The 25324-nt window shown below is 48.2% G+C and overlaps 2 protein-coding genes across 2 annotated transcripts in view; one reads left to right on the plus strand and one right to left on the minus strand.

The window, feature by feature from the left end:
• Positions 1-2075: 2075 nt before the first annotated feature.
• RAB17 (RAB17, member RAS oncogene family) lies at positions 2076-5256 on the minus strand. The gene is made up of 5 exons (XM_009887587.1): positions 5100-5256; positions 3554-3705; positions 2988-3113; positions 2689-2782; positions 2076-2188 (listed from the first exon to the last, which is right to left on the minus strand). The coding sequence occupies exons 1-5, from the start codon at positions 5254-5256 to the stop codon at positions 2076-2078; spliced, it is 642 nt and encodes a 213-aa protein (XP_009885889.1).
• A 645-nt stretch (positions 5257-5901) lies between these two features.
• Positions 5902-25324, plus strand: part of LRRFIP1 (leucine rich repeat (in FLII) interacting protein 1) — a 132760-nt gene continuing 113337 nt past the window's right edge. Inside the window, exon 1 of the mRNA XM_009887588.1 lies at positions 5902-6135. Within this exon, the coding sequence (XP_009885890.1) occupies positions 5902-6135 (234 nt within the window). The remainder of the gene's footprint in view (positions 6136-25324) is intronic.

The following is a 25324-nucleotide window of genomic DNA, read 5'->3' on the forward strand; positions in this document are numbered from 1 at the left end:
GAGCGGAGCCCTGAGCTGAAGCCGACAATAAAAGTCCTTCTCCTCTCAGCCCCTGTGTCCTAGCCTCTCTGCTCTGAAATGCAGTGTGGGGGATAACAGGGGGATGCAGGGAGTTGGGGGTTGGGGGGTGCAACCCCAAAAATTGCTGGTCTTGACGCAGTTTGGCAGCCTGCCCCAGCAGTGTGTGCAGTGCAGCAGCACTTCCCTCCCTGCATGACACAGCATGTTTACCCCTCCCACCCCCCAAAAAAAACAACCTAAAAATAAGCCCCAGAGGCCCTCTTTCCCCTGTTGCATCCCCTGGGGTCCCCACAGCATGCTGGTACCCATGGGGGACAATGACACCTTCATTTCCATGGTGTTGGGGTCAGAAACCACCACCCCACTTCCATGGCCTGGGTCAGAAACATTCAGGGACCACATGGGGCCCCATCCACTCCGCTGCATATCCCCAAACATCCCCTTACGTTCCCTGTGACCCCTTGGGGTCACGTCCCCTGTGACCCCAAGGAAGACCATTTTCTCCACTCTCTAGTTTGGGGGCAGGAGGGGCCACAGAGGAGGGTGACCCCCAGCCCTCAGCATCTCTGCCCGCAGCTCCTGGTGCAGCACTGGGGCTCTGAGGTTGTTTGGGAAGAGAAGGGCTAATCTCAGAAGGGAGGAGGCAGATGGGGGGGGGCAATTAGCACCCCTGCCTCCCAGCTGCCCTAAGGGAGGGGATTTAGGCAGGAGGAGGCAGCAACTTTCCTTTCTTGCTGGGAAGTATCTTCTGTCCTGCCCTGGGACAGCTCAGCCCTGGGGAAGCATCACAGGTGGGTGCCTTTGGCTGGTGTGGGGTCCTGGGGGAAGTTTGGGGGTCCCTGGGGTGGGGCTTGGCCTGACAAACCTGGGCAACAGGTGCCCTCCTCAATGTGGGGAGCATCTTCAAGAGTGTCTGCTGCCTTGTGGCCAAGCTCTGTCTGGCCAAGCTTTGCACCAGCATTGCTGTCAAAGCGTGCCTCAAAAACCCAGCAGCTGCGTTGCCCTGTGGATGGGATGAGTGGTGCCACGCTTTGCTTGTGGCCATGCTGGTGTTGCCACAGCTGTCCTGGAAAGGACAGAACCTCCCCCGAGCCCAATGCCCTCCGGGTTTGCTGGGCACTGGCATGGTTTTGGAGACAGCGCAGGTGGTCTGGGGATGGAGGAGGTGAGAAAGCACCCTTCCCTGTAAAAGCAACAGCTCTTTCCTCCTTGCAATCTGGTCAGGCTCCTGCTAGGGCTGTGTTGACATGGCAGCCAGTGAAGACCATGGTAGCCCAGTGATGCTTCTCAGCACAGCTCTCACCTTCTCCTTTTCCAGCCAAGGCATGTTCCTGCAGTGTAATCCGTAATGCAGAAACGGGAGGCCCTGCAAGGCACAGGGTACCGTGGTGCCTGGCATTTGCTTTGGCCCTGCTCTGCCCCCAGACCTGGCTCTTGTAGTGGTGACAAATCAGTGATTTCTCTCGAGGATGGGCTGTGACCCTATCTCAGTGCAGCTCCAGGCAATCAGGGCTCAAATGGATCAGGCAAGGGGAGCACTAGCTGTGGTCCCTGCTGCCTTTGGGCTTCCTGCAGTCCCTGCGTGCGGGCTGACATCCAGGTTGGGGAAAAAAAAAAACCACAATACCTTTAGGGCAATGTTCTCTTTATTTTCAGCCTGGGCATAAAGCCACTGGGATATACCTGCTTTGCTCCAGAAAGTTAAACCCTCCCTTTTTGGATGGGAAGGGACACAGAGAAGCTGATGTGCAGCTGAGATGGGGGTTGTCACCAGTCAGGGCTGGTGGCAGCAGTGTCGGAAGGTCATGCTCCTCTTTGCAAGCAGAAAGTTGGTGGAAGAAACCCCCGGGATTTACCTTCTGGAGGAAGCCAGTGCTGGAGGGTTGAAGAGGCCCTGTGGCCCCAGGACAGCTTCTGACCTTGCTCCAAGGGGGAGGGTGGTTGGGCTGAGCTGCCTCTGCAGTTCTGTGTCTCCCCGCTTTGTCATTGCTCTTCTTGGAGACCTCATCCAGCCGCTGCTGGCAGTGCAACCTGAGGTCCAGAGCTGCCCATCCTCAGAGCCGGCAGCACCCTGTCCTTGCCTCACTCTCCCCTAGGTCAACTGTTGACCTCCCCCGTGGGGATGTGGTGGATGCCTTCTCTCGTTCCCGTTGCAGGAGCTGTTGGGCTAGGACGAAACACAAGGTGAGATAGAGCTCAATTCTCCTGCCAGTGGGGTGGGATGTGATAGCTGTCCTGTCCCACCCCAGGGGAGCCACTGAGGGCCACCGGTACCATCCCACTGTAACCATGTTAGATGTCCACTGAACAGTTACACTGGGGATGCCATTACACCTAGACTGGATACTAAAGCAAAAGAAAATTGTAGCTTTGGGAGAGGGCCTGAAATCCACCTCTGATGTTTGAGCACCCTGGGATGGATCTGTCCATCCTTCTGCCCTAAGTGTGGCACATTTCACAGAAACCATGGACTGCTGTGGCTGTGACCCTTGCAGCTGCTGGGTGTGGCACAGGCTGGACCAGCCGGGAAGAATATCTCAACAGCAAGCACAAGCAATGAAGGAGGTCAGCCTTGCAGGGGGGAAGGCATTTACAGCCTTGAAGCAGGGGTTTGGGGCCTGTGGTTCACCTGCCTCTGCTGTCACCTAGAGCCATCACACAACTCACCTATGGCCATAAAGATATCATTTACTTGGTGGTTGGATTTTGCAGATGTCTCCATGAACAGGAGGCCTTTGGTCCTTGCAAACTCTTCCCCCTCCTAGGCAGAGACACGCAGAGTTATTCCCTCAGCCCTCTCTGGGGCTGCTTGTTTGAGTATGGCGGCATTTCATGGCAGGTCAATAATACAAGAACTTTGGAGGTGTCTGAAAGCCTTTTAAATTCTTGGCTTTGCTAGGACATATCCAAGTGCTTGCTGGCAAGGGGGTGATGCGGGGACCTGGGAACTCACCACATATGCTCACCTCGGTGGAGACTTCTCGCTCAGCAGCAAGGTCCATCTTGTTGCCCACTAAAGCAACGACAATTTCATCAGGAAGGAATTCCTTCTCCAGGTCCCTCAGCCACAGCTTTGCTCTGTTGAGCGTTTCCTGCAGAGGTGGAGACAAAACCAGTCAGTGATTTGGTTTTGATTTAACCCCTTTGTCTCAGGCATAGCAAAGCTGGACGGGTGGCACCAAACAAAAGGGGGTGGAAGAGATGTGGTGGGGAGGCTTTGATTGCCCTTTCTCTCAGGGAAACAGGTCACTGGCCTTTAAACACTTTTAGGGATAAATCAGCCTTGGATGGGATGCACCCTTTCTGCATGGCAGCAGAAATCACCCCTGGGGTGGTGGCATTGTCCTGCATGGGCAGGGACAGTCCCTCGCACGTCCCAGGTGGGACATTCATCTTAGGCAGTGCTCATGTACTGCTTTCTGCTCTACCGAGGACAAACACCGTAATCTGGACACCTCTTCCCCACTAGTAGGTGCTGAGCTGCAGCATGGCATAATTTTGGCACAGATGGGATCAGCATTCCCTGCCTTACCTTGTTGGTGATATCATAAACAAGGAGAGCAGCGTGAGCGCCCCGATAGTACAGGTGGCAGACGCTTTGGTACTTCTCCTGGCCTGCTGTGTCCCAGATCTCAAACTTGATGGTGGCTAACTCCAGGTTGAGCGTCTGTGTGAAGAATGAGCCTGCAAACAAGATGCAGGGTGCATGTTTGCTTGCAGCAAGAGCAGAGAGCTCAGCTCTGCTGCTGTGAGGTCAAACCATCCTGAGGGCAGTAACAATGCTTTAATGCACAAAATTGGGTCAGGTTTCTCATAAGCACTGGCACCATTGATGGGACGGCATGACGCAAGGCAGGGCAGCCTGTGGCAGGCTGGGAGCCCTTCCTGGCAGCAGGTTTGAGTGGATGCACACCAGTTTTGATGTTAGACAGCTCTGAGATCTGCAGAATAGCCCCCAGACAGACAGCCACCTCCACCTTGCTGGTGGGTCAGATCTGTGAATAGGAATATCCACTAAAAAAGAGCTCCCACTGGAGGGGGCCTCCATCTCTGCTCCCAGGGAGCAGATGGCTGTTGTGGATCAGCCAGAGCCAAGGCAGAGGGACAAGGGAATAAGTTCCACAGTCCTTCGCTCTCCTTCACCCGCTACCACTTCAGGTTCCAGGTGGGACTACAACTTCTGTGCCTGCTGTGCCTTCTTAGGGCAAAACCCAGGTATAATAATGTAAAATGAACGTCTATAATGTCTAGCTGCTGGAGGAAGCTGTGCTGATGCGAATGTACAGGGGAGGCAGCTTGATCCCAGCAGGCACGTTGGCCCAAGGGAGATCACAGAGGGAGCAGGGCTCTTGCTGCTCTCCAGATGGTTTTCATCAAAGCATGAGCGTGCATGTGGCCTGTCTTTGGCCATGGGTTGTTCAGCATGGCTTGTCAGGACAGGATGCGTGGGGGCAGATGCTCTCCCCCTTGCCAGTGGGGCAGAGCGTGGGGTTTGCAGTGTGGAGAGGTCTGCACTCTTATCTCTGCAGGCAGGCTGGAGGAACGAGACACTACTGTGAGCCTGCTATTGGGCAATGCTGCAGCATCATGCCACAGCTGGCCACCACCTCCTGGACTGTCCTACCCACCTGCACCCCAGCCAGAACCTCCTTGCTCCAGCAGGACGTTGAGGCTGGGGCAGTACATGTACAAGAGAGACTCTCCTGGGGTGTCTGAATAGCTGTGAGGGCAGCACAGGACCAAGCATGCATCGGGCAGATGGGGTCACACAGTCTGGACCCTGGGTTTCATTCATTTCACAGCTCATCTGCCTCTAAAAAGCAGCGCTAAACCAAATTTGTGCAATTTGGATGTGGCTTCGCTTAAAGCCTCGAGCTGAGGAAAATGGGCTGCAGAGATCTGAAGGTGACAGTGATGGGGGAGGTCTGGCTCTAGGGCAAGTTTGTATCATGTTCAAAAGTGGGTCTGTTCTACTGCAGGATGTACTAACCTGTTCTGCATCCCACCCCGCTGCAAGGAAGCGCATCAGGCCTGGTCTCTTGTCCAGAGCCATCAAGCGATTGAAGCCACTCACTCACATCCCACAGTTGGCAGCGACTCCTTGAAGTCATTTTTCACATATCGGTAGGCCAGGCTTGACTTTCCCACTGATGTGCTCCCCAGCAGAACCACCTTGTACATGTAGGTGGGATGAATTCCCTCCAGGGAGGTGTCCGGCATTGCATTCTGTGCCATGTTCTGCAAGGAAACCAGCTCTGTTCAAAACATCTGCAGTGATCCCATGTCCACCAGTTGAGCCTCCTGCATGAACTCCTGACCAGTGGCAGGTGGGTTTTAACCTCAAAATAGGCTAGAATAAAACCACTGATATCCTGAATCAAATTTAATACATCAAACCATCTGCCACTTTCAGTTATGACCACAGGGTGGAGATCTTTAGGAAGAAACTTGATGCAAGAGGCCTTCCTGCATGTAGACAAGATTAGATTGGGGACATCTCTTTTAAAGAAAGAACATGCTGGAGAAAGTTAATGACAGGGGGCCATTACTTATGGGTGTGCCTTGCTCTTGAGCATGCCTCCTTCCCCCAAACCCTGGTGAAGAGCTTAGGCTGAAGTTACATGTTTATTGTGGGTCTTGGTTAGAAGTTATACCAGGGGAGCCAAAGCCAGGCTGGAGGTGAGCTCTGGGGTAGAGGTGATGCTGCTACCACCTTGCTAAGGACACTTCCCAGGGAATGGCAGGGCACCTCAAGAGCTGATGGACTTTGTGGCAGCACCGCTTCAAGTCAGCATGTTGCTCGCCAGGGTGAAAAAGCAGGGGTGAGAGGAACTGACTCAAGGACCCTTGAGGGAAAGCAGCACACAAAGCAGATGACACATGCTACTGCACTGTGGATTAAGAAACCCCAGGCAGGCCAAGACTGTGAAGTCTCACACCCTCGTGACCATTGCACCACGGACTGTGACTCTGCATCACTCAGAGTGGTGCACCACTCCATTGCGCAGTGACCAGGGACAGTGGGTGAGGACAGCCCAAAATAATGGTGGTTGCCTCAAACCTGACTTGAAGAGAGCTACTACAGAGTGTCGGCCATACCCTGGGAAGCGAACGGTCAGTGTGAGCCCTCCTGGGTGGCATGTGTCCCCTTCTCCCAGCCTTGAGCTCAAGGAAGTGATAATGCCCCACTGTCAGTGGGAACTGTCACCGCAGGGCAGTGAATAACGCTGTCTTGCAGCTGGCCAAAGCTTTGCCCTGGCTCCTCCTTACAGGGTTCTTTCTCCAAAAATACTCAGCTCAAGTGGAGAGCTGTGCAGGAGAGAGGGATGTTCATGCAGAGCTTGAAGATGAGGGGTTATGGGGTCTTGAACTGCGCAGGAGAGGGCATGAGATGATGTTGCATGTCCTTATCCCACCTCACACACAGGAGCAAGGTGGAAATACGCCACCAGCAAGCTTGTAACTGCTGTGTGCAGAGATAGGATGTACCTCCTACACAGATCTAATCTTCCAACACCCAAAGGCAGCAGAGGAGTCTTGTGAAGGATGCTGAAATGTTCATGTCCTGCTGCTGGTCCCTGCCTGTGTGTCCTGACCCTCTCACTGCTATTGCATGCCAGTTGAAGAGCCTCCCATGCCAGGGTGAACACTGCTGGTGTGGAGCGCTTCCTTCCACGTGCTTTTGAAGAAAGCCCTGGTCAGCCAGAGAGCAGGGACCTGCAAGACTTGTAATGAAGATTTGGTGCAATTACTGCAATTTCTACCTGGGGCTCATAGGAGTTTGGAGTGCAGGACTTGCAGGTGAGAAAGAAGTACCTTTATAAAGACACCTAATCACAGCACTAGCAATGTAGCTCCCAGCCCAGGAAGGTCTCTGCCGCTCCCTCGTCTACAAAAGCCTCTTGTTCCTGTGTGCTGCTCCTCCCTTGTGTCTCCTTCATTTTGCCTGTCTTCCCCTGCAATCTGGCAGGCTCCAGACCTTTAATTCTTCTGCCTTCCCTGAGCTGTAATCAAAGCAGGCTGTCATTAAGAGCATTCCCTGGTGCTGGCTGAACTGTTTCTGTAGATGCGAGTGGTTGTTCTTCTATGTGAGATGGGCTTTCGTCCCCTTAAGAGCTGTCTTCTCCCCCAGCTCATGCAGCCCTGTGATCAAGAACAGGATCGCTGTTTGTTTAGAACAGCTAGTTAGGGGTGGGTTATATTTTTTTTAAGCAGGAAAAATACAAATCCTGTGGCACAATGTAAGAGTGCTCCTTATGGTATTAATTACATATGTTTGCCTCTTTGTAGGCCTGGAAATAAGACTGCTGTCCTTTCTGGGCAGTTACGTTGGCTACTGAAGGCGATATGCCCTAAAACTAAGGGAAGCAAGAAGTTGCACGAAAGCACCCAAGATTGTCTGTATTAAACTAAATTTCTCATTATTTCACTCTGCTGCTCTCTGTTTAACCCTAGAAGGCTGCATTGATGCTGGAAAAAAGCCCACCTGAGAATTCCTGTAATGATAGAAATTTCCTTGCAAACTTTTCATGCTAGCAAGCTCCCTCTTAGAGATGGGGAGTTTTGCCAAAGCTCATTTGAAACAATTTCTTTTCTATTTTAAGAAGCAGAAGGTGAATCTCCCTTTCCACCCGAGGAGAACAGTGAGGAAGCAAAACAAGTAGCTTTGTTTTGATTCAATGGAAAATAGGATTTAGAGCAAACTGTTTGATTTTTCCTTTTTGTTGAAAAAGCAGTGTACAGAGTAAAACCCTCTGCTCGCTGGCTAAGCAGCTATGGGAAGACCCCTCCAGACATCTCATGTGGCTGGTAGTCACCCTTATACAGCTGCTCCCTACCTTGGGAAGGGACTGTCGGTAAGACCCAGCTTAAGGTTACAGTCAGCCCTGCAAATCCAGAATGCTGCTCTGGCGGGTTTATCAATGTCTGCTCTGGGTGTAGCTAAGATGCTGCTGCCTGAAGCAGAGGAAGCTTGTTTTTCATCTGGAAAACTCCCTGACTTCCCTGGGCTGGGACTGACTGAACATATCCAGGAGAAACATTTAAAACAACTTTCCTGGCGATTTCTGAGTTAAGTCCCAGCACAGTGCACCTGCATGTCAGAAAGCTTCTGTTGGCATGACTAGAATAAGTTTGATTTATCTCACTGCAAACTTGAAACTCTGAAGAAGTCACTGATGCTTCCGTGCAAAATGGCTTTAGCAAATTTTCCCATGCAGGCTTTGAAAGGCTGATCTGGGACTGCTGAGATGTTGGAGTTCGGGGCTTTTTAGTTTGATCCTGGTAAAGAATAACTCAGTAATTTAGGGAGCAGCCTGGAGAACAGTTGAAGTGTTACAAGTCCTGTCCTTGTGCCTAGAGGCCATGCCAAGGGGCAGGGAAAGCTGAACCTGCTCAGATTCAACATAAAAAGCCAGAGATTAGTCTAGACAAGCATTTCTCTTCAATCAACTGTAAAAATCCTGTTGGTGGATTTAGTCTCCAGATACAGCTTAATATTTTGTGACAGCTGTGTCTAGCAGCAGATATTTGGGGCAGGCTTGCCTCATCTTACACTTACCTAGAAGGTGAGTACTGAAACGGCCACAACGCAGATCATTTCTCACTTCCTAATGGAGGATTAAGCGTCGTTGCACCCAGGAAATTGTGTTCTCGGCCAGACATCCCTGTTCCCCCGACTCGATGTCTCCTCTCTCCTTCCCGTGGGCAATGGATGGGTATATGGAGGCAGCTCTGACCAGCATTAACCAGCCTCCACTATGGGGCCCACTGGTTTAATGTAAATCAACTTAAAGGTAATGTGTTTGCTGGGTACAGCAGCAGCGCCAGATTGGTGACACTGCACTTGAACCGCCTGCCCTCACTGTTTCCAAGACGGAACCTGACAAATCTGTTTATGAGGGTGACTCAGTTGTTTATAATTAGCAGGAAAGTGGACTTTATCTAAGGAGCATCCTTTTAAACTCATGTTTTATGGGCATAAACACTAGTAATAAAAAACAGAAACATGCAGTGGCAGAGAAGATATTTGCCCTGGAATGCAACAGCAAGGGCTTGGCTTTTGCCACTCAATAAATTAGTATCTCTGCAGTATTTTTAATCTGGGGAGGGGGGATCCTGATATATTTGTTGCCAGGGAATAAGCCTTTTATTTCCAAAGGAAAATAGTAAAAGAAATGCATACCTTTGGTGATAGAGCTACTGTGAAGTTTTATTTAAGACTCTATTTAACTTCCTGGGAAATTAACGGTGTTTAAGTCTAATGATGTCTAACTGATGTCTAAGCTTTTCTAAACCACAAGTTCTAAGAAGATCCTAAAACCATTAAAGTCATTTGCTGAGTTTCTGAAGGGGTGCAGCCGTGAACAAGAACCACAGTTAATGAGCTCCCTGGAAAAAACAGGGTCCTAATGTTACCCATATAAGTCTGCAGTATTTAGCCCTTCAATTTCTGGACATGATATTTTTAGGTTCTTTCAGATCTAGATTTTTTTTTTTTTCCCCCCTCTGGATAGTGGTCACGCACCTACCTCCCCAATTAACTTCTAGTATTCATCTCCAAGCACTCCTCTTCTTCCGGAAGCCTCCTCTTACCCACTAAACCTCTCACAGCACTGGTGTAAGAGCACGCCTGCTTGGAAAGTTCACTTAAGCCAGGGTTACCCGGGGATACGCAAATCCCAGCTGCAAAGACTTAATGTGTCAACAGTGTTAGATTTACATAGTGCTGATTTCTCAATGCAATCAGCCCTCCTCAAAGCTAAGGGGAACAGAATAAAGGTTATTAACTGTGCAGCCGGAGCAGGTTGGGGAATGGCAGCAATATGGAGACTGCCCTGGGCTGTGGGCGAGACCAAGAGCTCTGCTAAGAGCAGCTCTTCAGCTTCCCCAGAGGATTGGGTAGGGCAGAGGACTTCGTAAAAATCTCTTCTCTTAGGCAGGGAGTCACTGAGGATGATGCCACGCTCCCTGCTGTATGTCCCTGTGTGGCTGGAACGCGGGGTTGCTTCCCGGTGGGAGGATGAGAGTCCCGGGAGTGTGTCTGGGAAAGGCACCTTGGAGATGGTGGGTCGGGGCTGGGGCCTGTCCTGTGGGGAATCCCCCGGCAGAGGATGCCTTTACCTTCCCGAAGCCTTGCTCTCCTCCCAGCACTCCAGTCCGTGGCGTCAGGGGTGGTGGGGTGACGGCCTCGTCTGGCTGCTCGAGCCTCTCCGTGCCGGGGGCAGATAAAAGCGAAACCACCCGTCACTGCCGGGGAGCGGTGTCAAAGGTGAGAGGCGACTGGAGATCTGTGAACCTTAGACCTGGCGGTGAGCCGGGCAAGGCGGGACCACAGGGCTGTCGTCACGCCAAGCAGGGCTGGTGGACATGCCCCCCACACTCCCACCATCCATCCATCCCTCCCTCCTTCCCTGCTCCCCATACTGGGGTTTTGACAGACTGATGAATGGGTGGGTGGGTGGGTTTTTCCCCATGCCTTGGTGCCCGAGACCAGCCCAGCTACCAGGGGCACAGGGAGTAAAAGCAGCCCGCACCTTGCCACGGGGGTTTGTGGGCCAGGGAGGGCTGGGTGCAGCGCGGGCTGGAGCCATGGCGTGCCAGGGATCTGGCCTTCTCTACGTTTTATAATATGGCAATTTCTGCTGACGCATGTTAGACCTGGCTTTGGTTGAGTGCCAAGATAAGGACTCAGATAACTTGGGCCTGGGATTGCCGAAGAGATTTGTTTTCAGGAGGGATTTATTTTCTGGGCTGCGACCAGACGGCACACCCGCTTCTCTTGTAAAGCACTTCAGCAGACAAGCTGGGGAGGTGCAAAGCGAGCAAAAACTAAGCACCCAGGCTTTTACTGCCTTTTAATTAAGGTAATAGCTAGTTACCACAGGCAGCTGGGGATTGGTGCTTTGGAGAAAGCTGCTTTTGTTAGAGGTCTAATATCTTGAGAGAGAAATCACAGAGTATTAATGTATTTGGATACCAGGTCTGGATCGAGAAGAGGAAGAATTGATAATTAAAAATCTAAATTAACATAGTTTTTGTATTTCTATTACTCATCTTGTGATAGTGTCTTTCAAGTACCAGCTCCCAAAGTTTTCAGCAGGTGAAACTGACTTTACAAAATCTAGTCCTAATAGTTACAGGGAGCAGGGTGAAAAGCAGGAGTCCTACAAGCAAGCTTAAAAAAATATCCCAGTGTTGAAATGAAGAGCATGTCTTGTGACTTCCAAGGCCTGACTGCTGCAGCCTGATTACTTCCCATTTCTATAATGAAACACCGTTTACAGATGCCTGACAGTTGCACCAATATCATACGGGAGTGGTGCCTCCACCAAGTTTAATCACAATGAGAAGTTTTGGTCTGCGACCCAAATGACAGCGTATTTCCGTTTGTTTGGGAACGTGTCCATGCACAGATTTGCACCGTCACAGCTAAACTGGCTTGAGTATACACACGTATCTCCAGTCTGAGAGCAGATCTTACCCTGCACACAGCTTTTTTGCCAGACAAAAGGAAAGTATTACCTTCACAGGTCCCTTCCCATCAGCTCTATAGAGGTTAGGACAGGATTTGGGATCCTTTGAAGATAATCCTCCTAACAACCCTATAAAAAACCCAAACTGTCTGAGGCTGGTATAATTTTTTCAGCACAGAAGCAGCTTAGGTGCTCCCATTCCTCTCCCATAACTTGTTTCACAAGGCTGTGCTTGAAATGAGCTGGCTTAAAGCCTTATTTTCTTCCAGGGCTTTGGGTAGATCAGTTCCTCAGCAGGAGTCCCTGTGTGACCCTGGGAACAGTGGTGTTGGCACAGCAGAGGGGTAGAAAGGTGTTTCAGGGTTTGGGAAGGGCTTAGGGCATGAATACCTTAGGCTGGGATTGATGCAGGACACTTTCCATTGTGAATGTAAACCTCTGACAAACCCGGATTGTACCAGTACATTTTGGATGCTTATTGGCCCAGGGAATGCAGCTGACCGTCAAAATTCATTTTAATTTTTGGAGGTGTGTACCCCATCTGCAAGGATCTCATGCTTATACTGTTTGAGTGTCTTACCCACAGCAGTGAGCAATGCTGAAAGGCGGTCTGCTCCCATTTACCTACTGCTTTGGACCTACAAGCTATGGTTAACATCATGAACCTAAATTAAGCATTTAATTCTTAGTAGAAAATGAGGCTCTCGGTCTTGGCTGGAAGGCTTTGGAGCCTTATGAAAGGATTGCTTTGTAGCTGCTAAGAGAAACTTCATTTCCAATTTGCGCTGCTGCAATAAGCAGTCATCTCGTGCACTGTTATTTTCATACCAGTCTCATCTGCCCGAGCAGATGTTATGTCTCAGATGCCTTTGTTAACGGCTTTTATAAAAGGAGATGGTGTAAATGAGATGCCTGCTCGAAGCGCTATGGCCTGGACGGTGGACATGCTCTGGAGTTCTTTGGAGCCCAGGGGAGCGTGCCCCTTGTGTGGGCTGGGGCATCTGCCTCCTGGACGGGCCGGTCTCTGGCTCCTGGTGAGCCAGACCCCACTAGAGGGCACAGCTCATCTATGATTTAAGACAACAGGGACGTCTGCTCCGGAGTCTCATTTCTGAACTGGGCAACCAAACAGACACTAGTCAGTGACGGTGATGAGAGAGATGGACTGAGATCCTCCTGACTCCGACTGCTGTGAGGAAGCATCAGCTCATTGATAAATCATCCTTTGCTTAAGGAAGAGCAGTTGGGAGGAAAAGGCAGCAGGGTCCAGGAATAAGGGCACTACCCTGAGCTGAAAACAAAGACTAAAACCTCAACTTTGCCACTTGACTGCTGTCTGCTTGTGGGAAGAGTTATTTTGCCTCCCCTTTCTTGTTTCTCCCACTCCCCCTGGCTTGTCTGCTTGGTCTACACGTGCTCCATGGTGTGTTCTGTGCAGGCAGCCCAGTGCAGGAGTCTGATCTCCATGGAGGCTCCCACCCGGCTGACCCGACACTAAGACCTTGTATTCCTCAGAAATTGTTAACTGCTTAGCTACAGCTTTTGCAGTTTTGGACCCCTGAGATCCCTGAATAGCATGAAGTTGTTCCTGATGTGTCAGTTTTCATCTGAAATGCTCCCGTTTCTTCTTATTTAGCGTGTTACAAGAGTACTGTGGTCTCAGCAGCCCTGCTCAGCTGAGCACTGTTTGTGCCGCTTGCTTGGGCACCTCCAGGCTCGTGTTTTCTGCTCACATCGCAGCACTGCTGCACCATTTCACATGGGAACAGGTTGCTGTGACCTCACTCCTGAATTTAGCTGGTCTGATGTATTGGCTTTGCAAGGCAAGGTTTTGGTAGTGGGAGAGCTACAGGGGGTGGCTTCTGTGAGAAGCTGCTAAGAGCTTCCCCTATGTCCAACAGAGCCAATGCCCACCGGCTCCAAGATGGACCCACCACTGGCCAAGGCCGAGCCCATCAGTGACGGTGATAGCACCTCTGTGATGGGGCAGGAGGGGGAAACAACTGCACTTGCAGCAACTGCAGCTGGCGAGAGGAGTGAAAATACATGAGAGAAACAACTCTGCAGATGCCAAGGTCAGTGAAGAAGTAGGGAGAGAAGGTGCTCCAAGCACTGGAGCAGACATTCCCCTGCAACCCACAGTGAAGACCATGGTGAGGCAGACTGTGCCCCTGCAGCCCATGGAGGACCCCAAGCTGGAGCAGGCAGATGCACCTGAAGGAGGCTGTGACCATGTGGGAAGCCTGTGCTGGAGCAGGCTTCTGGCAGGACCTGTGGACCCATGGAGAGAGGAGCCCACACTGCAGCAGGTTTGCTGGTGGGACTTGTGACCCTGTGAGAGACTCACCTTGGAGCAGTCTACTCCTGAAGGGCTGCACCCTGTGGAAAGGACCCACACTGGAGCAGTTCATGAAGAACTGTAGCCTGTGGGAAGGACTCACATTGGAGAATTTTGTGGAGAACTGTCTCCTGTGGGAGGTACCCCATGCTGGAGCAGGGGAAGAGTGTGAGGAGTCCCCTGCCTGAGGAGGAAGAAGCGGCAGAAATGTGTGATGAACTGACCACAACTCCCATTCCCCATCCCCCTGCGCCACTGCGAGGGAGGAGGTAGAGAACTTGGGAGTGAAGTTGAGCCTGGGAAGATGGGAGGGGTGGGGAGAAGGTGTTTTAAGATTTGACTTTATTTCTCATTACCCTACTCTGATTTTGATGGGCAATAAATTAAATTAATTTCCCCAAATTGAGTCTGTTTTGCACATGATAGTTATTGCTGAGTAATCTCTCCCTGTCCTTATTTGGACCCATGAGCCTTTCATCATGTGTTCTCTCCCCTGTCCAGCTTAGAAGAGAAGTGATAGAGCAGTTTCGGTGGGCACCTGGCATCCAGCCAGGATCAGCCCACCACATCTGACAAGGAACAGCCACATATACCCAAGCATGTTTCAGCTACCCAGATTATACTGTGAGCACTGCTGTCCACCTTGCCTCTTGCTCTTTGAAGAAAATGTCTGAAAGCACAAGTGGCTTTTCGGGTTCTTTTTCCTCCTGCTGCTGGGGGATGTGGAGGAGCAGAACAAGTGTGTTATTTACACTGGAAGGGCTTTGTGAAACTTTTCTGGCCTAAACTGCAGAGCCAGGGTTTGCTAGAGCTGCTTTAAAGTTAGATCTGTACAGATTGAAGCTGCTACAAGAGGGATAGAGCAGTATGAGCTCACTAGATATGGTGGCCTGGAAATCCTTGTTTGCTTTTTCATAAAGCTGTGTTATCTATAATGCAGGCACATACGTATGCATGTGGTTTAGAAAGTATAGGGGGTGTAGTTGATAGCATCTCAATCCTGCTGTTGTCCTGTGCCTTGGTGTGGTGGCTTTAGGGCTCTGGGCTGCGCTGAAAGTCCACAGTGGCCACAGGCCGCTGCTGACCTGATGTAAAGCCTCTGGTGTTGCAAACCGCCCTATATATAGGCTCTGATGGGCTGCCTCTGTATTGCCAGGCTTTCCGAGAGCGTCACCCGTCATCTTGATGCTGTTGCAAAGCAAACACTGTCTATTGTGAGCTCTGACTAGCTGGACAGAAGTGAGGTTATGGTCAGGTTTAGATAGCTGGCAATGGGCATGCAGAGCCCAGAATTAATGGTCATAGAAATGTGACTTTCGTTATGACCTTGCCTCAGTGATTTTGGCTCCTGGACTAGCTGTAGGACAGACAACTTGTCTCTCTGCACCACCAGCTTCAAAGGAACCAGTCAGTTGTGTGCGAGTATATATAGCATGCCTTGCTTTTGGGATGTAACTATTTCGGTTTAGCTGGCATTGCTATAAATGAACTCACAGATCAGAGTCCACCCGTAGTCCTGACCCTGCTCTTGCCGAGCAGCTCTCCTCACTGTGCTCCTTTGAGCGGGACTCTGACATGCTGAGTGTTGGTCTGGGGAGCCCCTGGCCAGCTTTGAGAGAGGTGGCCGTGCTGCCTCTCACTGAGCAAGCCAGTCTGGCGCTTGTCAGTGGCCAGCAGATACAGAGCTTCAGAAATAAGCTGAGGCTCTTCTATTTTTAAAAGCCCATTTATTTCAAGAAGAAACATCTGAAACCACCATAAGCAAAATTAATTTAAAATACTTGGTCCATCCAAAGGTCAACAAATTATGTTCTCAAACCATTTGCCATTCCTGTGCTGTTAAACGTGTAATACCTTTTTTGCATGATGGTTCTCATAGAAAACATGGGTTAATCACAGAGGCCTGGCTTGGAATGGAAATGCTTTTTCTAAGCATCCTGGTCTTTGCTGTTTCCCCTTTTCCCCTTTTCTGTGCATGCAGTAACATCATGAACTGATGCAATAAGATGAGCTAGAGGCCAACTCCTGAAGCCCAAAGACCCATGGTAGCCTGAAGACCCAGGGCAGCCCATTCATGATCATACAGGCAAGGTTTTGTCACCACTGCAATGGAGCCTTAGAAAATAATTTTGTCAGTTTTGAGAGGAGGAAGGGCTGTGCCTTTGTTAATGAAAAAAAGATTGGGCTCCTCACCGTTGCACTGGTAAAGAGTTAAGACATATTTTGAGGATTGGCGGAGTTGTAATGATGAACAGATCATTTACACTGAGGTTCAAAACCGAGCCTGCCATGAACTGCTCCAGGCTTCTAAAATGCTAGTCTTCCTGTATTAATTATTAACATCGCTAAAACACTCCAGAGATTGGCTTGGAAACATTAAACAAGCTTAATATTAATGGCTCCCAGATGATAAGTGGTGGTGAATATTAGCATGTGTTAAAGACCAAGGAGGGAAAATAACTACTGACTACAATAAACATTTTAAGTATAGTGGGGTTAAATTACAAAAGAAATACAAGTGTGAACCACAAGAAAGTCTTTCCTATAGCATTGCCTGCTACCCATCTCAAGAGACACCTTTGAAATTACACTTGACGGGCCACAATAGCCTTGAAGCACAGGGATGTGCTGAGGTGGAAAATGTCTGCCACACACCTTACTCTTTAGAGGAGCCATACTCCGGCTAGAGAGTGTTGCAGGCAGCTGCCTGCCCATGCTGCTACCTGCTAGCCACAATCCCTTGTGATTTATAGGGGATTTTTCAAAACTTGCTTAAGTGTTGCTATGAACAGCCCCTGCTGCAGGTGCTGGAGGTGGGGTGGAAAGAACTATGAAAAGTAGTCAGTGTTCCCTAGTAGTGCATGGAGTGGTTCTTGCCATATGTCTAATAAGTAAATTTCAGCTTTTGTGAATAGTACGTGTGGCATTCTCGAGTAAAAATATATGCATCTAACATTTTGCTTATCCCAAACTTCATGTTCTATTTTATTCAGCAGACCTGGGCCAGAAGGACCCCTCTCTGCAAGTCCAGCCCACCTTGCCAAAAGAGCTGCAATGCAGAGAGCTTTGGCTCTAGCTTGGGTACCTGACATCAAACAGAGAGCTGGCTCCTGAAGGGTATGGAAACAAAGGAAACAGTTCTGTGAAATGAGAGACATCATTATCTAACAAGGTGCAGGTCTTGAAGTGTTTTACATGATTAAAGCACTTAAGCGCTCCCTTCCACGCGCATGGTTGGGTGCCTACCGTGAGCTCCATGTGCTGCTTTTTTGCCAGTGGGGATATCACATTTGGGATGGACCTTGACCTCTCTGGTAAACTTGGTGGCAACTTGCCAGCTGGCTGAAGCTACTAGTCTGGGACTGGCGCAAGCTTACAGAGTGATCACACATGTTCCCTTAGGAAACTAGGCTAAAAATGGCTGTAGGCGGTACCTTTCTACGCAAAGGGCTGTAGAGGAGCTCACTGACAGCCAAAAGTGGATCCCAAGCGCAGTAATCTCTCCCAGAAGTGTTTCATCTGTCTGTGTTTGCAAGACAGTTGTAACGAATGCAACTGAAAACGGGTTTGCCAGTGCTTGGAAAGAGAAATATTTAAGTAATGCTGTCTAGCGCAGAATTGGAAGGCTCATGTGAGTGTGAATATAATTTTATTTTCCCTGAAGCCCCCACCCAGCTTTTGGCTGTATAGCACAGACATGTTCATAGGGCATTTTATGATGTGTTTTGCCTCCCCATGGTTTGCAGCAGGGTGGTGGCCACATTATAGTCTTGATTTTTAAGGTCAGTCTAAACATTTGGCTGGGTTTCAGCTGGTTCTCAGTCTCATCGACTGGGTGTTACAGGCATGGCCTGTAAAAGCACAAGAATAGAAATTATTTCATCAGTATGAGCCTAAGCAACCTTATTTTACGCCAGCCACTGCTGGAAGAGTAGTAAAGCAGTCAGCATTACATAGAGGTGAAATGAGTCATCTGTTGCCAATAAACTAGGAAGGAACCAAGATGCCTCAGGGGGAAACCATTATCTGCTGTTACTAGAGCAACTCCTTTTATAATTGAAAAATGTATTAAAAATTATTTTGGGAATTTCTAATTAGTTGAGTTGAGCCACTAATGCGCTCAGTATGTTTCAGAAACTTAAACTAGTAACTGCCCCAAAAGAAGCCACTGCAGAGACGTGTCTTTCCTGCCTTTCCCCTCTGCCACTGCAGCTACAAGGTCAGGGAGGATGAAAACTTCTGTAGAAATTGAGGTTGGGTAACAAAGGTGGTGTCTGTCAATCCCTGGGGAGATGCATCCTTCTAACAGTGCCCAGCCCTACATGGCTTAAGGCTGGAAACCCTGCAATAGTAAGTAGCTATATATTGAGTAGCTGTCCTTAAGGAAATCCACAGCTAGGAAAGGCAGAAGGGAAAAGAAAGGAAAAGCAGGGACCTGTGGCTGAGGCCGTTCTGTTCCTGACTCTGGCGTATATTTCCAGTCTGGTCCTTCACCGGCCATTCAGCCAGCTATGGAAGTTGGTGGTTTCTAGACGCAAGCACACGTTTTGCTTTCTGTCCACTTTGGGGTATTCAATGTTTTATTTATTTATTTATTTTTACATGCAGCTGAAAGGAAAGGGTTCTGCGGCAACTCATTGTGCTTGGAGGAAAAAAAATCTTTTAATTGTTTCTACAACTGGAGAGAAATCTAAACTCTGGAGAATTTGGCAACACTTGCCTGACTGTTTTGGCTCTGTTGATGGAGAACAGAGGAGCTAATTCCTTCACATGCCTACAGGGAAAGATCAGAAGGGTTTAAGTGTCGTAATAATTCATGCTGCGGAAAAGCCTACAGGAAAATTGCAGCGCACAGTAACTGCTGCAGGGCTGGGATGGGGTGCAGTAACTAACAGATGAATTGGTTTGGGGGTGCACAGTGAGGCGGAGGGCAGGGAAAGCGTGCTGGGCAGATGAGTCAGTTCCACATGCCATTCATCAGTCACTGTGCACGGAAAAACAGGAATGCTAGGGATGCCAGAAAAATGTGTTATGACTTAAAATCAGATGCACCAGCTCTAACACACTGTAATATAGGAAGTGTTTTGTCTCTGTTGCCTCTAATGTTTTGTTACCAGTATCTTCTTTCACTTCCCAGTTTAGGCGAACTTCTTTATTTCAGGAAACTATAATGACCTGCCTTCCTGCCCTCCTAGTGATTATCACAGCTGGAATCTGAAATCCTTTAGCGCCAGCATGGCTTATTTTAGGTAAACCAGGAATTATTAGCTGATACTGCCAGTTAGCTGCTGTTTTGTGTAGGTGGGTGACCGGAGGGGTGACGGAGATGGAGTAGTGATGCACAGCTTCAGTTCATAATGCAGAACCATGAGACACCAGACACAGGTGCTCTTCTGTCTGATGTTGAGTGGCTGGAACTGTTCCCTGAGAACAGATGTGGCAATTTTTCTTTTTGCTATAAAATAAGTGAGTGGAAGATATCTCTTCCCTGAGAAGCATGAAAGATGGTTAGAAGCAGAGCATGGTTAAGTTCTGCTGTGCTTGAGAAAAGGGATGTTTTGCCTCTGATTTGTGCTTTGGATGAATCTGGATGGATTTCCACAGGGACAACAAACAGCACCTCCTTCTCCCTCTTCCGCTCCAGCTCAGAGAGTTAAACTGTGATGTGGTTTCACATAAGCTTTTCCAAAATGATGTTCATATGCCATTTTACGGAATAGTATGACTAATTAGTGCAAGCACTTGGTCTGCTACAAACAATTTGTTGTTTTTAGATCATGTGTTGTGGCTATGTTTTATTGCAGTCCAAAACAGCTAGAGTTTAAGAAAACCTGGAGGGCCTGATTGGAAAATGTGGCTCAGCTTAAGTCTCCAACATTTGGGATGGGAGTGGATGAGGCCACACAGCATGGAGCAGACAAACCACAGGGAAAATCAAATAAGCAGGCAGCATCAAGCCCTTGTACTAAGGCCATGTGATTCCTCACTCTCGTGTCTACGTGCTGTCAGTGGGGCGAGGACACTGCCACAATGACAGGAGGAATGCTTTGATATATTAATCCCAAAGTGATGCAGAGCCAGTTCCTCAGCTGCTTCAGCTGATGTAATGCATTGTTTTCACCTAAGCCATCCTGATTTTGTCTGGCTGAAGGACTTATTAGTTCAGACTATTTTTTTGGACAGATGTACAGGCTGTATTCCCAAATTAAATACGTATATTGATCTCTTGTCTGCCTTCCGCCCAGGCCCTGGGAAGAAAAGGTGGGGGGTATGCAGGTCTTGTCACTGTAATACCCAAGCATCCCACAGCCTGGAACGGGTTTTATCCCCATAGCACTTGAGGAAGGAAATGAGGAATGCTTTTAGGCTATGTGGAAGAGATGTATGATTATGATGTATTTTCTTCTGAAAATAGCCTGAGGCTCTCTTAAAGCTTAGCTTTTTTTTTCATGCAAGAGGGGAACGCAAAGGCAGAGAAACAGCCAGATTTTGAAGCTCACTGCGGTGCCGTGGCAGGCTGGGAATAGCAGGTAGGAGCTCAGATAGCAAACAGCAGATCATAACAGGCTGTCTTTGTGAGCCAGGTGCAGCAATCGCTCGCTGTTCAGCAGCCTAGGACAGGTTTGGGTCCGTGCAACTACAGCTGCTGTGAAGCTGGCTTCACTTTGCTTCACACTGAAACACTTTGAGCAGTGGTGTGTCTGCTGCTAATTAGATTAGGTCCACAGAGGCAGCGTTCAGCAAGTTCCCATCTTTAGCCCAAGATGGGCAGTTTTCAGGGAGCTCAGTGACAGTTTGCAAATTGCAGGTAAGTTCCCTGCTTGGCAGGGTAATGGAGAGCTTGCACAACTGCCCTGTTGGTCTGGGTGAAGGCTGGCTTACGTCTGCCAAACAGGAGCATCAGTGGGGCCAGGACATCCTCTCTGGGGCTACTGCAGTGTCAGCTGTGATGGACATTCATGTCTCAAATTTAGTGGCAGGGCAGAGAACCCATGGTGTTTGGGTTAGTGCTTGTTAAGGCAGACAGGCTGTCAGTATAGTACTTACCACAGACTTAACATACTTCACCCTGGCTGCCCAAAAATTGCTTTTGGATGCATGTCCAGAACTTTGGCAAGAAAACTCGGATTTCCAGACTACAATTATATATGGCCTGTTTAGCTGTATGCTTTTGTGCTAACTTGGCTCTAAGCTTTACATAGCATCATCCCCACCCCTTTTCTCCAAAGTAGTTTATAGAAAAGAGATGCCTTTGACTAGATGAGCCAACGCCTTCTCATCTCAGGAAAGGTCCTCCTGCTGCTTATCCTAGGCGCTTTTCTCTCTACAGCTATGCAAGTTTGAGTCCTTAACATGGAAAAGCAGACTTGCAGGCACCATTTTAGGTAAGGTCTTGTGGATGGTTATGCAATGGTATAAATATTTGCATTGGTAGACCCTTACCTGAAGTGCTCTAATATTAAATGTAATTCGTTGGCGTTTGTGTTGAGATGGTGGCTCACAACCAACCTGTGATCAGTTTATGACCCCAGAACTTCCTCCTCTTCCATCATTTACAGCGGATGAGAGCATGAATTTAGTCTTTGACATATTTGCTGTCTGCTTGATTTTGTTTCACTTGTTTCTCAAGTCCTTAACCTCTTCCCATTCTTGTATGACTTTATCCTCCTTCATTGGTAGTGCTTCATAACACTGTGTCGTCTATTTCATTAGTGCTGTCCTACTTGTGTCAGGGCACTAATGAAAATATTAAATTAAATCAACCCCAAGATTAACCTTTGAAAAACTCCCTCCAAAGCAAGAGTCTTCCTCAACCTTGAAACAGTTCAAATTCTGAGACCTCAGGATCTCCAAAGCGGCATCTTCAGTCACCTGTGAAAAATTTACAGATGAAAAACTCTCTCTCATGACATGCCAAGGTGGATAGAGGAGGCCAATAAGTCATTGAGGTGTTTTGGCAAGATGAAGACAACAAATAAACCCTCTTCAGAAAAAAACACATCTTTAATATAGCAAGTAAGTTGCTGTTGGTAAAAAGGGAACGAGATAACCATCAGCTGCTGTTGTGGGATTTATTTTTTTTTTCCCAGTCCTCTTAAAGCTTGTCTTGGAAGCCCACCACTTTATGGACTGTATTCTCCTTGGTCAATCAAAGCTCGTTGATCTCTGGACACCTGGGAAGGCAGTTATCAGTTATGGCCTTGCTGTGATGAATCACTGTGTGACTACAAGCCCCAGGCTAGACACAACGAAGCTCAGCAAGGTTCCCAGCTTGCCAGAGCTCCGCTGATGCAAATAGTGACTCTGCTGACTTCAAGAGATGAAGCAACAGTAATAAATCTTATCCAAACAAAATCTGCGTGGACACTACCAGTCTCCTGAGCCCTGTCTTGACACTGCTCCAATGTGGCAACATCATCTGAAAGCTTTTCCCAGGAGGTCTGATTTGCTGAAGAGGATCATCTTGGGCTCCTTAGGAGGTCTATTAAAGTACAAGCCCTTTAGTTGCACCAGTGTGGTTTTTTTCTGCAGTATTTCAGTGCCAGCACATATTTGTCTGTGATGTAATTTTTTCCCATTAATAAATCCGCAGACCCTGCTGGATACCACTGCTGTTATGTTTGCAAAATGTTAAAATGCTAATGGAGCTCTGCTCGTTTCACGTATCTTGACAATATGAAATATTGGCCTCCTAAGTGTAGATTTTCCATGTATTTAAGCGTTCTGCTCTCCTTGGACTAATGGACATCTTGTTAAAGCTGTCAGGCTTCATTTCTGGTTTGGCAGATGCTGTGATCTTATGGTGAAGGAGAGAGGTGCCCTTGTGGTTTCTTTTAACACCATCAGCTAGTCACTGGATTCCCCTATCCCAGGGCTTGCTGCTAATAGAGATGTAATCATATTTTGCTGCACAGAATATAAAAACATCCATTTTATTATGTAAAAGCGGTCTGTTGAGTACACCAGCAGCAGTTTTAACAGCTGATTGCTTGTTCTGATTCTCAAGAGTGAGGTTTTACCAGGCGGTTTGGTTTAAGAGCAGCACAGAGGGAAAATTGTATCTTTGAGGTGTGCTCTGCATGAAACGGCCTCCTTGCGCACAGGATATTGGAGAATGATGTGCGTACAATGCTCTTAAAATAGAGCCCTTTGAAACAGGCACAGAAAACTCAGTCTTGTCCGAGTATCGTTAATCACAGTCATGACTCTCAGACAAAACCAGCCTCGACTTCACGTTGCTTGTTAAAATGAGAAATGTACGTTTCAATATTTCATTTTCAGCTGCATTCCGTGCACTTCATAGCGTAGCCAAAACTAATGTGTTTGAATCATTATTTCATATTTGTTTGGACAAATTCTGTATGTACAGTATTTTTATAACAAGATGGCTTATTTTGACTATGTTAAAAGAAAAAAGTTACTATAAGTGTCTGGAATGCAAGAAAAAAGGATTTCTTACACTGCAGCCCATGTTCAATGTGTGATTTGAAATCTGACTGCAGTCACTCAGTGGTTTCTTCTCTTCCAAGTTCTTTGCCTTAAAAAAAAAATATTTATTTATTTCATTCTTTTGTCAAAGCCCTCTCAATAGTAGGGTTTTGGACATAAACCTGTCTAGCACAAGCCTCAGTTTGTCTGCAAGGCTAAGCCTCTGTAAGGCTTTCAGCCAGGAAGGCAAAGAGCACTGATGCAAATCTTACTGCACCACAGAACTGGAAATTCCTTGCATGGATACAGTGATGCAGCTGCGCAGGTGGCTGAAATCCCTGGGTAACATGGGCCTAAAAATAAGGCACTGCCCTACGTCTTTGGCCAGAATTTGTCAAAGGGCAGGGCAAATGCAAGGATAAGGGCTCAGGTCACAACTAAGTTATGCAGAGCCTGAACGGGCGATAGTGCTAAGCCAGGTCTTGGGGAGGTGAGGTTGGAGCTGAGGTGGCTGAAGAAGGGAAGCCTGTGGAATATCTAGGAAACCCAGGCACAGCAAGACTTTGTCTCTGTAGCAGTGTCAGAGCTCACTTTTAAGGCCCCAGCGCTGCCTTGCAGAGCAGGTGCTCTTTTTTTCCGCTTACGTGGAGTCAAAGTAAGCTTTATGCCAGTGGGGAACTCATCTATCTGCTTCTGCTGACAAAATAATAATTTGTTTCTTGTAAAGATAAATAGTCCCCAGAGGTAAGAAGCAGTATTATTTCAATACTAGTCATCGGAAGATGTGGCCTTTTGTTGGAAATCCAAGACAGAATCAAATTAAATAGTACAAAAAAAGAGTGTGTTTCGTTGCTGTGAGAAAGTCATAGACATTGAAGCACGGCTGGAATGATGGCAGGGTGAAGGAGAGGGTGGGCTTCGGGTTTCCTCTTGAAAGCAATGCTAAACAGGAGAAGATTGTGAAAAGTGGAGGGATTCTTGTTCAGGCTGCAGATCTGGCTGAGAGGAAGGGTCTGTCAGGGTGGCTGATCAGGAGTCTGTTAGGAGCTGTCAATTACACATCTACTCTAAAGTCAATGGCTGCATCTCAAAGGTCTGCACAATCTCTTGCCAAGTTTGGACCACAGCGTTTCTGCATGGGGTGCAGGGTGCTGGTGGTCACCGTGGCTGTCGAGGAGCGGAGGACAATCACAGGGAGACGACCGCTTCAGCACAGGCACTAGCTATAAATAGGCACCTTGATGTCACTGGTATAAAAAGCAAGAAGTGAGAATTAAATAGTTTCACCAGAACATGTACCAGCCTGGGATTGATGGAGGGCATCTATACCCTCTTGGGGAAAGGGGTTCTGCTAAAACCATTTTATTTTTTTTCTGTTCCTAATACAGCCACCAGTTGCTTTATGCTTTGGTACAAAAGCTTCCCTCATGGGAAGGGATGATATATTAAAGCGCTTGACACAGTTTTGAATTTGAGGATGACCCAAATCTCGGTTGTTGTGCATGAAAAGTGCCAGATAAACATTGGGCTGACTGGAGCAGGCAGGCATTGCCTTTTACCTTTATCAAGTTTGAATCGATGGTAAAATTGAGTTGTAAAGATTAAATACAGCTCACTGGCCTTTGTCAGGAAGGGGGTGGGTGGGTTTTGCAGTCCTTTTTTCTGTCACACATCTGTGTAACGTGTCTGGCATCCTGAACTTCAGAGACTTATAATTCATATTTAAGGAATTATTGTGAAAATTGAGGTACAAGGGCCGCGACAGGAATCCTGGAGAATACATGCTCCTTGTCAATGTGAATTAATTAAGCACTGATGTATTTGACACTAGAATTAATCACGTCCACTTACACTTAATAGGAAAATTCACGGTTGAAGGGATCCCACAGGGCTATGAGGCCGGGTGAAGGTTTGGGCAACGAGGAGCGGGTTCCCGGCCCACTCCACCCGTATTTGTGGCAGAGACACCCCCCACCCCACCCCGCCCAGTTTTATGGCTGGGTTGGTTTTGACGCCCGTTTCCCCGATTTCAGGGAAATTTTCTTCAGTTTTGCGAACAAGA

This window comes from Charadrius vociferus, unplaced genomic scaffold, assembly GCF_000708025.1.
Source record: "Charadrius vociferus isolate BGI_N301 unplaced genomic scaffold, ASM70802v2 scaffold136, whole genome shotgun sequence".
Lineage (NCBI taxonomy): Eukaryota > Metazoa > Chordata > Aves > Charadriiformes > Charadriidae > Charadrius > Charadrius vociferus.

Coding starts and splice junctions, on each gene's coding strand:
- RAB17 (XM_009887587.1), bottom strand. CDS start 5,256: ATGGCACAGAATGCAATGCCGGACACCTCCCTGGAGGGAATTCATCCC. Junction 3,706..5,099: donor GTCGCTGCCAACTGTGGGAT/GTGAGTGAGTGG, acceptor TCTTGTTTGCAG/GCTCATTCTTCACACAGACG. Junction 3,114..3,553: donor TTTATGATATCACCAACAAG/GTAAGGCAGGGA, acceptor CCACCTCTGCAG/GAAACGCTCAACAGAGCAAA.